Source organism: Nansenia antarctica, assembly GCF_963989245.1.
Source record: "Nansenia antarctica genome assembly, chromosome: 3".
Lineage (NCBI taxonomy): Eukaryota > Metazoa > Chordata > Actinopteri > Argentiniformes > Microstomatidae > Nansenia > Nansenia antarctica.
In genome coordinates this window covers 14,469,284-14,483,928 of record NC_137688.1, presented here as the reverse complement: position 1 = coordinate 14,483,928, position 14,645 = coordinate 14,469,284, and the positions used below count along the sequence as shown (strand labels likewise).

General features: G+C 45.4%; 1 protein-coding gene across 1 annotated transcript in view; it reads left to right on the top strand.

The window, feature by feature from the left end:
- tapt1a (transmembrane anterior posterior transformation 1a) overlaps nucleotides 1–13,179 on the top strand; it is a gene marked incomplete at its 5' end in the record, with an annotated part of 25,484 nt that extends 12,305 nt beyond the window's left edge. Inside the window, 10 exons of the mRNA XM_080527820.1 lie at nucleotides 74–209; nucleotides 732–829; nucleotides 945–1,014; nucleotides 2,081–2,161; nucleotides 2,985–3,094; nucleotides 3,701–3,760; nucleotides 3,995–4,063; nucleotides 4,267–4,343; nucleotides 5,390–5,553; nucleotides 11,490–13,179. Of these exons, the coding sequence (XP_080383946.1) occupies nucleotides 74–209; nucleotides 732–829; nucleotides 945–1,014; nucleotides 2,081–2,161; nucleotides 2,985–3,094; nucleotides 3,701–3,760; nucleotides 3,995–4,063; nucleotides 4,267–4,343; nucleotides 5,390–5,553; nucleotides 11,490–11,788 (1,164 nt within the window). The 3' untranslated portion in view covers nucleotides 11,789–13,179. The remainder of the gene's footprint in view (nucleotides 1–73; nucleotides 210–731; nucleotides 830–944; nucleotides 1,015–2,080; nucleotides 2,162–2,984; nucleotides 3,095–3,700; nucleotides 3,761–3,994; nucleotides 4,064–4,266; nucleotides 4,344–5,389; nucleotides 5,554–11,489) is intronic.
- Between the last annotated feature and the right edge of the window lie 1,466 nt (nucleotides 13,180–14,645).

Here is a 14,645-nt window from a genome sequence, read left to right as displayed (position 1 = left end):
CTCTCTCAATCCCTCCTTCCCACTCTCCATCCTTCACTCTCCCTCCCTCCCTCCCTCTCTCTCTCTCTCTCAGGTGGCTGACCGCCTGTTCTCCTCGTTTGGCCAGGACATCCTGGATGCCCTGTACTGGACGGCCACAGAGCCTAAAGAGAGGAAGAGGGACAGCTTAGGGGTCATCCCCCACTTCATCATGGCCGTCCTCTACGTCTGTATCCTTACTGACTCGCCCACAGGAAGTACTGAGTTGGAGGAGGCCACCTGCTCTCAGAGTCGAGCATCTTTGGTGTTGATGCTCTCTTAACAATTCAGTTCAGCATCGTTTTGCTGTTTGAAATGAGTCAGCTGTCAATTTAAATACTGTAGTTGGAGTCCAAGAATAAGAGGATAAATGTAGCGTACGCCGACTGTTTCGTCGATATATATATATAGTTAATATAATATGTATAATATATGCCCTTTAGCTGACACTTTTATCGAAAGCGACTTATATTGAAGTGCATCCATTTTTTAGTATGTATGGTCCCAGCGGGAATCAGATCCCCAACCTAAGCGTTGTTAGCACCATGCTCTACTGAGCCACAGAGGACCTTAGTTCTGCATGTTCACTGAGTCGTGAGTGTTAGGAGTTATTGGAGTCAGGGTGTGTGATGTGTGGATCAGGTTTGATGTGTGAGTATCAACTACATCCTGAAGTAAACTACGGGTTACCTTCCTGAGCACACCCCTCTCAGTCCTCCACTCCATCCTCATCATGGTCCAGGCCTCCACTCTCAACGTGGCCTTCAACTCCCACAACAAGTCCCTGCTCACCATCATGATGTCCAACAACGTGAGTGTCTCCACCGTCCAACTCAGAGAAGGTCTGTGGACCGGTGTTTATCCACCGTGATTTGACGTTTAATCAAAGTTCTCAGTTTTCTTTACTCTATGTCCTCCATGTGCAGTTTGTGGAGATCAAAGGAAGTGTGTTCAAGAAGTTTGAGAAGAACAACCTCTTTCAGATGTCCAACAGCGGTACGTTAACAAACGCCTTGCATGCACAGAATCATATACAGCTTTTGACGTGAGCTATTGACGTGTATAACGACATGTATGTACATGTAAGTAAAGTGTGCGATATTTTAATTCCTCTCAAAAGCAATTGAGAAATCAACGGAGGCTGGTGGAGGTAGAATTCGGAGGACAGGCTCACTATAATGCATGGAATGTTCATTGATGCTCTGAGGCGGAAACTGATTTAACATGAGGCAGTGAGTCACTCTGAGATGAACACAGCGGAGAGGGAAGGGTTAAAGTGTCACCTCTCCACTTGGTTCTGGAGGAGGTAATCAGAGGTGTTTGTTCAGGCCTGACGTCTCCTGATAGCAGAAAAGATGAGAGGTAGATGTGTTATATCCACTCTGTAACACACTCTGCCTGCTACGCCTGCGGGCCGTGCGTCTGTTCCTCTCGCTCTGTGTCATTCTGCAGCCATGGAAGGACAATAAGACGCCTTCATCATCTCCTGTTCTCCTCCTCCGCAACTCAGTCCCAGTTTTAAAGATTATGGCTATTTATTTATTTTTATTAGTATTCATATTTGTTATGTTTTTTTTAGGGCATTTCTGCTTTATTAGGATAGAGACAGTAGAGATTGACACGAAGGAAGAGTGAGAGAGAGGGGGGGATGACATGCAGGATAGGTCGGTGGCTGGAATCGAACCAGGGACCCTGTGATTACATGGCTGATGTCTTAGTGAGCTATGCCACCCAAGCGCCCCGATTATGGCTATTTAGGACGTTTAGTTCTGACCTGACAAGTTATACTTTTTTTGTGCTGAATATGATATAATGACACATTTGTATGTTTACAGTTTGGACTATGATATGTAACAGCGAAATATGTGTAATAAATGAAATAAGTGTAATATGTAAAAGCGAGTTTATACATTGTCATAGACCAACGTATACACTAGTGTAAGGTATACGTGTAAGGTATACATTGTTCTCTCCGTGGAATGTAGTGTATTTGAGTACTGAGAAAAGTGCTCTACAAAATGTATGCATTGGTATGATTTATTATGGTGTGTTGTGATCGTAGACATCAAGGAGAGGTTTACCAACTATATCCTGCTGCTCATCGTGTGTCTGAGGAACATGGAGCAGTTCTCCTGGAACCCAGGTACACATCTACCCTGACATCTGTCAGCTGCTCTCTTTACTACTGCTAATGTTACTGTACACACACACACACACACACACACACACACACACACACACACACACACATTGATACCATTCCTCATTGTTCCAATTTCTACCTCCACCAGTCAAAGGAGCACGCATATTAGCATCACGAAGCATCTACCCTGTCAGAGGAGCTAGCATATTAGCATCATGAAGCCTCTCAACCCTGTCAGAGGAGGTATTATATTAGCCTCATTCTGAATCTACCCTGTCCGAGGAGCTAGCATATTAGCCTCATGACGGTAGCTGACATCCAGAGTCTGTGTGTGTGAGTCTGGGCTTGGTAAAGGAAACTGACAGGGCTAACTAACTGCATTACTGGAGCTGTCACATACCGTGGAGCAGCCTTGCTCTCGTCCCTCTCTTCCCTCCCTTCAACCCCTTCAGACTGGATGAGGGGGCGTTAAGACGGCAGTTGAGCTTAAAGAGGGCAGTGGGGTTCGAACTCTACCTCACCAACTGTCAAAGAATTCCGCAACACTCACCACCTAGAGTGCTGAGTGTTTTATGTGGTGTTTACCTAGCAACAATACTTTGATTGATTGGCTACAAAATGGAGCATCATAATCGATGCATTTTCAGTGAATAAAGTCGGCCCCGCACACGCACGGCCCCCACACTGCAGGGGCCCCACCCCACACGCACGGCCCCCACACTGCAGGCTGTGTGACGATTTTGGCCGACTTTATTCCCCCTCGGCAGTAAATGAGCTAGAAAAGAAGGGTAAGAGTCCGTCTGTTCTCTCTGTGTTCCTGCAGACCATCTGTGGGTGTTGTTCCCTGACGTTGTCATGGTGATCGCCTCGGAGATCGCCGTGGACGTGATCAAACACGCTTTCATCACCAAGTTCAACGACATCACAGCAGACGTAAGAACCCCAGGATTTGTGTTACGGTTCATAAATGGTTGGTTTCATGGACAGAAACAGACCTGAGTTGGGGGTCCTCTCTCCATCTCACTCAGTGAAGCTGATTCGAGAATTTTTATTTTAAATTAGACTTGTAAAAGACTTGTAAAATCCTCATTGAAACGACAAGTTTTACATTGGAATCTCAATGAGAGAGAGAAAGAGAGAGAGAAAACACCCAGAGTAGGGACAAAACACCCAAAGCATCCTAACACACACACACACACACACACACACACACACACACACACACACACACACACACACACACACACACACACACACACACAGGCATACACACACACATTAACTTTCTACTAGCTCCCATTTTACACCCTCAATCACACAAGGCTCTTTCAGACAGATAATACTGTCAACACGTCAAGTTGTCAGAATAGTAAAAAAATATATATATTATTCCCTAACTTTGTCTTTAATGGCTACTTTAATGTCTGAATCATCATCTCACTTGTGTAGTGACACATAGCAGATGTTGCTATGAGTTTTCTATTACCAACCGTGTGTGTGTGTGTGTGTGTGTGTGTGTGTGTGTGTTCTCCCATGCAGGTGTACAGCGAATACAGAGCCAGCTTGGCCTTCGACCTCGTCAGCAGTCGACAGAAAAACGTAGGCTTACGCATCTCTGAATCACATTATACACACATGCACACACACAACCACACACACAACCACACACACAACCACACACACAACCACACACACACACACACACACACACATCTGTGAACAGCTCCATTACGCCTACAGTGCTTATAATCAGTGTGTATTGTTGAATGGTGTACTTTTACTGACGTGTGTGTGTGCGTTCGCGTGTGTGTGTGTGTGTCTCCCCACTTGCAGGCATGTACAGACTACAGTGATTCAGTTGCCAGGAGAATGGGCTTCATCCCGCTGCCCCTCGCTGTCCTGGTATGATCCTCCTTTCATCCCAGCTCTGTCCTCTACACTAGAACACAAAAACCCCACTTGAGTTTATTCATGTCAAAACGCACACAAGAACCCCCCCCCACTAAAACGCTGAATTCATTGAGGGCCCTGCATTGATGTTCACCTTATTGAGTATTGATGCACTAGTGTGTGGATTGACGATCCTCTCTGTTGTGATTGGCCAGCTGATCCGGGTGGTGATGAGCTCGGTGAAGGTCCAGGGGGCGCTCTCCTACGTGTGTCTCCTGCTCTTCTACCTGGGGTAAGAGAACGCCTCCCCCCCCTGTCCCTCCCCTCCCCTCCATAGGCCCCTCCCCTCCATGGGGCTGTTTAAGTTCAGTGAAACAGAGTGTGTGTGTCCAGGCCTTGTGAGTTCTGCTGTGAAGTGAACTAGACGGACACTAATCTCCCTGTTCATCCCGTTCCACCATTTAGAGTCTGGCCGGGTACACAGAGGTGGTTACGTAAGCAGGAACAGCGCCTTCGTGTCAGCCTACACACACACACACACACACACACACACACACACACACACACACACACACGCACAGACAGACACAGACTCTCACACACACGCCCGAGCGCACACAGACTCACACACGCAGACACAGACCCACACACACATACACGCAGACACAGATACACACACACACACAGACACACACACATGCAAATACAGACTCACACACACACATACACACACACACACACACACACACAGGCTGTCCGTTCCCCCAGTCCATGTACCATTGAACACTTACCCCAGGGTAAAATACTCTGTACCATGCTGTCATCTTCACTGCCATCTCTCTCTCTCTCTCTCTCTCTCTCTCTCTCTCTCTCTCTCTCTCTCTCTCTCTCTCTCTCTCTCTCTCTCTCTCTCTCTCTCTCCCTCTTTTCATCCCCCACCCCGTCCCTCAAAATAGCAGTGCCCCTAACAGATCCTGGTATTTAGTTAGAGACCCAACACAGCTTATCACACACACACGCACGCAAGCACACGCACGCACGCACACACAGCTAACACCCCCCCCCCTGCCCAGAGGGCTTTGTTCCACAGACCTAGATGTGGCTGTCTCTCTCCATCATATCCTTTAATGTGTTTTCATCTACCTATCAAACCATCTCAAACACACCGTCACCCTGGATCTTCGTCAGGGGAGGCCGGTGGAGGTAGAACATCGGAGGACGGCCTCATTGTCATACATAGAGTAGAATAAACACACCGTCCCTGGTTTATTTTTCTCCCCTGCGTTAGAGCGTGGTGGTTCCGTCTGCTCAGTGGCGTTTGTTTACTGTGTCGTTCAGGATGGTGACCCTGAAGGTGCTGAACAGTATCGTGCTGCTGGGGAAGTCGTGTGTCTACGTGAAGAGAGCCAAGATGGAGGACAAGCTGTTTGAGAAGCCCCCCACGCCCACAGCAGGGAAGACCCCCAACAGGGCCAACAAGACCAAATGCACTGCCCCTACAGGTAAGGAGTGGTAGAGAACGCTCTCTCATTTACCTGTGTATACCTGTATATATCCATATTTACCTGTATTTACCTGGAAATATCCATATATAAATGGTATATACAGGTAAATATGGATATATACACACACACACACACACACACACACACACACACACACACACACATAAACACACACATGCTCGCTCACACACCCACACATGCTCGCTCACGCACCCACACTCACACACATGCTCACACAGACACGCACGCACACACACACACACACACACACACACACACACACACACACCTGTATGTACCTGTATTTACCTGTATATATCCATATTTACCTGTATATACCTGTATTTACCAGTATATATCCATATTTACCTGTATATACCTGTGTTTTATAGGTCAGTCGATAGACACAAATGGTTCAGTCCATCCCAATTGAAAATAGAACATATTCAACCTTGTTTAATAAGTAGGCAGTTTTACAGCTCAATCCAGCCTTGGCAGCAAGCAGATGTGTACTCCCATCATTGACCCCCTGAAGCTACACACACACACACACACACACACACACACACACACACACACACACACATAAACACACACATGCTCGCTCACACACCCACACATGCTCGCTCACGCACCCACACTCACACACATGCTCACACAGACACGCACACACACACACACACACACACACACACACACACACACACACACACACACACACACACACACACACACACACAGGGATCTGACAGTATCTCTCTATCATCCGCCTGTGTGTAGTGTAGTAATGTGTTCTCCAGCGAGGCGGGTCCAGCCTGCTGTGTTAAGCTGGGAGCAGCAGAGTGGTGAGCAGAGCAGCTCCACCTCACATCAAAGCTCTGTTCTCCTCAACAAGCTACCAACAAGACATCTCCACAACAAGCTGCCATACAGGAGACACACACTAAATGTACAATTATATTTTATCCCAATGAGACGGACCTGGAGAAATAAAGGTTGTATAAAATAAAAATAAGACGGTCTTCTACTACACGACAGGAGCCCTGTATGAGAGTCACCCTGGTCCAGAGGCCCCTAGGCCTGCTGAAAGTCATTTAGTGTTCTGTTGAATCGAGCCGTGACCCAAAAGGAGGGGTATGAACGGAACCGTGGGCCCGGTGAACCGTTCCAGCCCTGCTAATGGAGGCCTGGAGGTCCGCACTGCTTCCTTAATCAGGTCATATGGAGTGTTCAGGAACATCTGTCTGCCTGCTTGTCTATCTATCTCTCTCTGTACAAGAGCATCTGTAGTGGTTGGTCTGTCTGTCTGTCTGTCTGTCTATCTGTCTGTCTCTGTACAAGAGCATCTAAATCAAATCAAATCATGTTTTATTTGTATAGCGCATTTCTTACAAAATGTGATTCATTGCGCTTCATATGATAACAGAACACGCAAGCAGGCAGGGGTAAAAAACCTGTATACCTCTACTCATAGAGCGCAGGGATTAAAGTTCTCCGTCGCTACGACGGATTTCCGTCAATTTATTCCAAGTTGCGACGGATTTATTCCAAGTTGTGACGGATTTTACCTGGTGTAATATGATTTGTAGAGGCATACAATCTATTTTGATGTTGGTATTAGTAGGGGTGTAACGATACATCGATTCATTGACTAACGATCTGATTACATCGACGCAATGTAAAAATATCGTTCTATATCGTCATCTTATGCGCGCAGAGAGAGAGAGACTTGAAAAAGATACGAATGTTTTTCATTTTTGATGAGAGACAGTAAGTCTATCCCTTTTAATATATATTTTGGAACATCTCTCTGAACCAGGGACGTTAACATACTCGCGTTCGCAATGTGTGACTCGCATTCACCGTGTGTGACTGTCTGTCTACTGGCTCGGCTCCACTTCTTGGCTCCTCCTCCTCTCGCGTTCGGCAATCTCCGGTGATCTTCGGAAATGTTCGGCTTGTGTGAGTGCGTCTAATGAGAGTGCGTCTAACGGGAGTCTAATGGGCGAATACATTGACCGTTTTGGACACCAAAGATATTTTTTAACATCTACTCTTCGAGGCGAATCCAGTCAGACCAATATCAGACCTGCTGGACGTGTGTGACACGTGTGTGGACGTGTGTGTGTGTGTGTGTGTGCATGTGTGACTGGATGTCTCTCTGAACCTGTGTGTGTGTGTGTGTGTGTGTGTGTGTGTGTTTGTGTATGTTAATGAGCTGTATGTTAATTACCACTTATTACAATTGATAATTGTGTTAGATTGGCATATGATATCGCGTCATATCGATCATATCGTCATATCGATCTTGAATCGAATCGAATCGAAATCGTATCGTGACTGACATTGTGAAATCGTCAAACATTGTATCGTCATACAAACAAATCGATATAATATCGTATCGTGATGAAGCTGGTGATTTACACCCCTAGGTATTAGGTATATAAATGATATATAATAGCCTACATATAGGCCTTTATTGGCTACAACTATGCGACAGTAACAGAGCGGGATGCACTGACGCTGAACCCCTCATAGTGATAAGTAGGTGGACATGGCGCGTGGTGCTGAAATAGCCGACATGCGGTGTGTGGTTTGAAAAAAGTAACGCCAGCTCAGTAAATCATTCAAACTTAATGTTTACTTATAGGCTATGTGAATGTGACTGCACCACACATGTGAACAGTAACAAAGCAAATGCAGTTTAATTTTATGAAAAACATTGACAACAAAATCGGCGCAAAAAAAAAACAAAACTGAATCCGCTTAGCCTATATGCTCCTGAAACGACAGAGCAAACACGCTACATTACTAGGGATAATAATTACTAATAATTACAATGAGCCAATAGAAAAAATAATATTAGGCTATTTAAATCTCACTTAACGAGAAAACTGGCATCTCCCATCGGTCACTATTTGTTGGCTATCTGGTGATATGGACGTCTTTGAGTGTCTAGAAAAGCGCTATAAATCTAATGTATTATTATGATTTATTATTATTATGGACGTCACTTTAATCCGGCAGTTCTCAAGGTTTTTATGCACCAATCGATTCCTCTAGTGCGTCTTTATCACATTCATTGACGAAAAGGACGACTCGCATGTATAGAAAGGGAACATTGTGAGCACGTAAAATGTGAGTCTCACAACGGCTTTGCATTGATGAAACCAGGTAGGATGAACGCATAGTTTGCTGTCCATTCCTCTTTAAATGCCCTGTTTTCACCGTCAACTTTCCTCTTTAGACCTTTGGAGAGTGACATTATGTTTCTCTTGCTAGCTAGAAGGTTAAATGTTTAGCTAACTTCACCCGGCACGCAAACAACCAATCCAATAATAGTGTGACCTTGTAAGTCTGGGAGGAGGGGGAATAATTATCAGAATAAAACTTTGTTAAATAATTATTTGAATACGTTAGGCTGCGCTACATCGTCAGTCCACACATTTATTATTCAAAACTATGGAAAAGGCTGAAACTACGTTTCAACGTTGTTGAGAATCACAACACAAACTCGCTAGTCAAGCCAAAATACTGCAGCGAAATGGATTGGACTGCTACCTAGTTAACTAGAACACTACTTTACATTGTTACCTAGTTAACTAGAAGACTACTTTACATTGTTAGCAGGCTCACAAAACAAGCCGTGTTAGTTGACTAGCGATGTGTCGTTGATTTTCGACAACGCGGAAATGTATTCACATTTTTTGAAAGAAAAGTCAAAGCATTAGAACGTAGAACGGAAAATCGCACGCGCGCTTTGCGCACGGAAAGCCACCGGCCCCGATTTGGCCTGAATTTTTTTTTCAGTCAGGAGATTTTTTTTTGCTTTAATCCCTGAGAGCGACTGCTACCAGTTTGCCTACCAGTGCACAGCAGCGGCCCCCAAACCCCCCCCCCCGGGGGACCCCACACACCCGACCCGCCCCACCACTATCACACATCAACACAGCCTGGTGCAGGTCCTGGTACTGGTCCAGGTGCCACTGACGGCTAACAGTGCCCCATCAGCACTCAGGTCCTCTTTCCTGTCAACAGAAGATCTCAAGCGCAATTATGATGTAACAGCACAGTAATCCTAGTTCTATAATCCCCAAATTTGCCAACTTTCTCCCTAGTTTCAAAAGGTGAGATTGAATAAGTAGGCTTTGAGGTCTCGCTTAAATATTTCCACACAGAGTTTTGGACGATCTCAGGCTCTCAGGTAGGGTGTTCCACAGTCTAGGAGCATATATACTGAAGGCTGTCCCTCCATATATCTTGGCCCTGGCTTCTGGTACGATCAGAAGTTCAGTGCCACTGGACCTCAGGGGTCTACCTGGTGTGTATCTTACAAGCATGTCCATAATGTATTTGGGTGCATGGCAGTGGAGTGATTTATAGACTAATAAAAGAGTCTTGAAGTCTATTCTATAGCTGACATTGCAGTGATCTCAGGACTGGAGTGATGTGTGCTCTTCGTCTGGTCCTTGTAAGGACACGTGTAGCAGCATTCTGAGCCATTTGCAGTCGACTAATCACTTCTTTTTTTGGTAGACCTGTTAGGAGAGCATTGCAGTAATCTGCCTGCTGGTAACAAACGCATGCATTCGTTTTTCAGTGTATACCTGGGAGAGAAAAGATTGTACCATAGTGATGTTTCTTAAATGATAGAAGGATATTTTTATAGTATTATTAATATGGGTTTCAAAGTTAAGATCTGAGTGGCAGCAGTGTGGAGGGTGGTGCAGTGGTCTAGCACCATGTCCTACAGTGGTCCAGTGGTCCAGTGGTCTAGCACCATGTCCTACAGTGGTCCAGTGGTCTAGCACCATGTCCTACAGTGGTCCAGTGGTCTAGCACCATGTCCTACAGTGGTCCAGTGGTCTAGCACCATGTCCTACAGTGGTCCAGTGGTCCAGTGGTCTAGCACCATGTCCTACAGTGGTCCAGTGGTCTAGCACCATGGCCTATAGTGGTCCAGTGGTCTAGCACCATGGCCTACAGTGGTCCAGTGGTCTAGCACCATGGCCTATAGTGGTCCAGTGGTCTAGCACCATGGCCTACAGTGGTCCAGTGGTCTAGCACCATGGCCTATAGTGGTCCAGTGGTCTAGCACCATGGCCTACAGTGGTCCAGTGGTCTAGCACCATGGCCTATAGTGGTCCAGTGGTCTAGCACCATGGCCTGGGGTGGTCCAGTGGTCTAGCACCATGGCCTATAGTGGTCCAGTGGTCTAGCACCATGGCCTGGGGTGGTCCAGTGGTCTAGCACCATGGCCTACAGTGGTCCAGTGGTCTAGAACCATGGCCTACAGTGGTCCAGTGGTCTAGAACCATGGCCTACAGTGATCCAGTGGTCTAGCACCATGGCCTGCAGTGCACATATGTTTGCTGGAATGGGTTATATTTCGGCCCATGACATACCCTCTCCTCCTCCTTACTTTCCTGTCTTATCTTCACTATCTCTGTCCATGAAAAATATAAGAGTGGGATCTGCCCACTCCAAAAAAAAAAAACTTTCTAAAAAAACAAAACCACATCAGATTTGTCATTGTCATTGTCCACATAGGAAGCTAGGAGTAGGATTTAAAGCTTGGCGACATTTCAAGAGTCTGCTAAGACCCTGCCTTTTCTTCGATTATGATTGTGTGTGTTTCCGTGCGTTGTTCAAGCCAGGTTGGGTTGCAAGGTTGGGCTGGTCTGCTTGAATGTGGTTTTGTGTGGATGTGTGAACCCAGCGGTCCCTGGTGAACTGGCCTGCTACGAGTGGTAGTGGAAGTATACAGTAAGTATTAAACAACAGGTGGTTTGGAATTCCTGTGGTCACAGTCTCTCTCTCTCCACCTCCCTCTCTGTCTCCCTCTCCACCTCTCTCTGTCTCTCCCTGTCTCTCTCTCTCCACCCCTCTCTCTCTCTCTCTCTCTCTCTCTCTCTCTCTCTCTCTCTCCATAGGGGACCCCTGGACGGAGCGCCCCCCCTCCACCCCTTGCGCTGCCTCTTCTTCCTCCTCCTCCTCCATCACCAGCCAGCCAACCCCGCGGGCCGAGACCATCACCTCTCCCTGCAGCTCCGCGGCCGGCCCAAACTGCCCCCCCAGCCCTGACCCCAGCGACCCCGGGGACCCCCCCCTCACCCCCTCAGCCTCCCAGCTGGAGCAGAAAGAGGATGGCACAGAACTCAAACACAGGACCCCCAAAAAGGACCTGCTGGATGTCGACCGCTTCACGATATGTGGGAACCGCATCGATTGACCCCCCCTTACATTGACCTTTGCCCCCCACCCCCAGTGACAACCACTCAGGAGAGGCGGTGAGTCTGCGGCTACGTCAGCCCAGCTCTCAGCCAAAGCCAGCGGATAACAGTATTTATTTAACTTTAACAGAGGAGGATGCAGGACTAAGTTATTGTGGACTGGGACACAAGGAGGTAAAGTCAATCTGCTGTTGTTGTTGTTGTTGTTGTTTTTGTTGTTTTTGTTGTTGTTTTTTGGGGGGGGGGTTTAGGCACAAAGAGAGGGGTTTAGTTCAACAAAGAGAACTATGGTGGTTGTGAGGGGAACTGTGGGGTTACCATGGAAACCCAGAGAGTGTGTGTGTGTGTGTTCGTGTGTGTGTGTGTGTGTGTGTGTGTGTGTGTGTGTGTGTGTGTGTGTTCGTGTGTGTGTGTGTGTGTGTGTGTGTGTGTTCGTGTTCGTGTTCGTGTTCGTGTTCCTCCCTCAGTCACACATCCACCTGCAGAAGAACAAAACTAGAAGAAACTTCCAGAAGACCTCGACAGCAGGCTGACACCTGGGTCACTTTTACATTGTTTACAACCAAACCTTATCTGGAAGAAAAACTCATAATAAAACAGTCATCCGTCAAAGTTATTACATGGTTTATAAGTAGATAGTTAGTCAGAAATGAAATATGAACCCTAATGTGATAATTGAAAGCTTTACCTGAATAATTGGAATGTAATGATATGGCGAGAATCACTCTACTTTGCAGCTTCATTTGATGAGCAAAAAAAGAACATCTCCACAGATTTACGGGGACGCCATTTCGATCTCACTCAATTTTGATTTAAAACGGCCAAGCGGAGAGAGCGTTCATTTACATGGTTGATGGGTTTAATGCTTCTTTCAGCTCTGCACTTACCGCTCAGAATACAAATGTCTCTTGCATAACGTGTGTTGTATATTATTTAATAATACTACGGTAGCAAGAACACCCTACGTGGTCCCAAACCCGTGGGGATTGCTTCATGAATGTTTGCACTGATGTACTGTATTGTCTTAAATATGCTACACACGACAGGTTCTATAGCTGCCTGTTTACATTTGTTTTAGCACTAATTCAATGTTCCCGTGTTTAACATACATTACTACAGTATACCCATGAATTCAGAAGCAATATTGCGTTGTGTTATTTTTTTCTTCTGCCAAATATGTTTTAATTCAGTTTGTTTACCATGCCCTTGAGTGAAGGTGTTTGCTAAGATTTGGCCTTATTATTATTATTATTGCAGCAATATGTAAATGATAGGCTAAAGGGCTCTGCACACAGCATGCGATTTCTGTTGCGCGTCAACGTTCCATTTTGAAGTTTGAATGGAAGTCTATGAGAACATCGCATTTACCCACACACGGCCCCGATTTTAATCGCACGGCGAAAATTCGATTCCATTCATTTTGAATGGGAAAAGCACAAATTTGACAGTGCGACAAAACTCGCACGACGTGTGCTTTGTCCCATTCAAAATGAATGGAATCGAATGTTCGCCGTGCGATTAAAATCGGGGCCGTGTGTGGGTAAATGCGATGTTCTCATAGACTTCCATTCAAACTTCAAAATGGAACGTTGACGCCAACAGAAATCGCACGCTGTGTGCAGAGCCCTTAACATATTTGCTATTTTCCAGTGACCAAAAGTATATTTCACCCCTCCAATATATTTTCCCCTATATTAGAATGTAATTCATTATATAATTGTTTTGTATTTACCATATTTTATAATGTTATCTTATATTAAAACACCAGGCCATATAAAGTTTGCAACTGCTGTGCTTATATTTCATTAATGTTGGGGAATTTAAGCCACTGCACTTCAATATGATGAACTAGAGTAGAAATCGGAAAATAACATACGTACCAGAGCCCTTACTGGTTGTTGCTGTGTAGCGTTATAAGGCTACAATTGACATGACATTACAATGGGGACCGCTGTTATTCCTTAGTAGTTGCAATAGAGAATGATGATGTCATTGTCTTGTTAACAACAGGGTGCTGCGGTCACTCACTGGCCAAATCCCAACGATCTGTCCTTGGTTACTCACGTCCTCTGTCCTCGTCTCCTTCTCAACACTCATTGGAGCAGAGAGTCTGAGGTCCCTCCTCCTCCCTCCAATTGCATTTTGAGACGGAGGCAAGGAGATGTGAGGAATCAAAGTAAAACAGTACTTTTCGATATTTGGCCACTGGTATAAACCAATGTAATGTCAAATGTGGCCATTTTCTTTCTCTCTAATATGAGAAAGATCTAGAATAGTGTATACATGCATATCCACATTGATCAGATTTAGTTTGTATGTTCATTACCATTGTAATAAGGAAGATAGTTCTATTTTTGGAGCTGCCAGTTGTAATTTGATAGTATTTTTGCGCACAAAATTTCTCTCAAGGTCCTTTTTTGTAATGTGTTCTTATATGCAAGCTATTATGATGAAACTCTGCTTAGTTTCATCAGTTTGGTTCATAAAGACAGCCTCGCCTTGGTCTGACATGGCCCTCTTTTGGGGATGATGATGATGATGATGATGATGAATAAAAATTGTTTTGTAAGAAAGCTGGTGTTTCTGGTCCAGTATTACAGTTTGAGGAGGTGGTTGTGGTATGAATGTATAGATCTCCAGAGCCCATTTGTTCAAAACTTTAAATCTGGATCAGAATGAAGAATTGATCCAGGATCAAATCGATCTGGCTGATTTCCCCAATACGACTCAAAATCAGCCAGATAAATCTCATCCTGGATAGAAACAAAGGATCAGGATCCTTCTGATCCAGATTAAAAGTTCTGAACAACTGGGCCCTGAGGAGAAAAATGTAAAAACGTATTTGTCAATAACAGC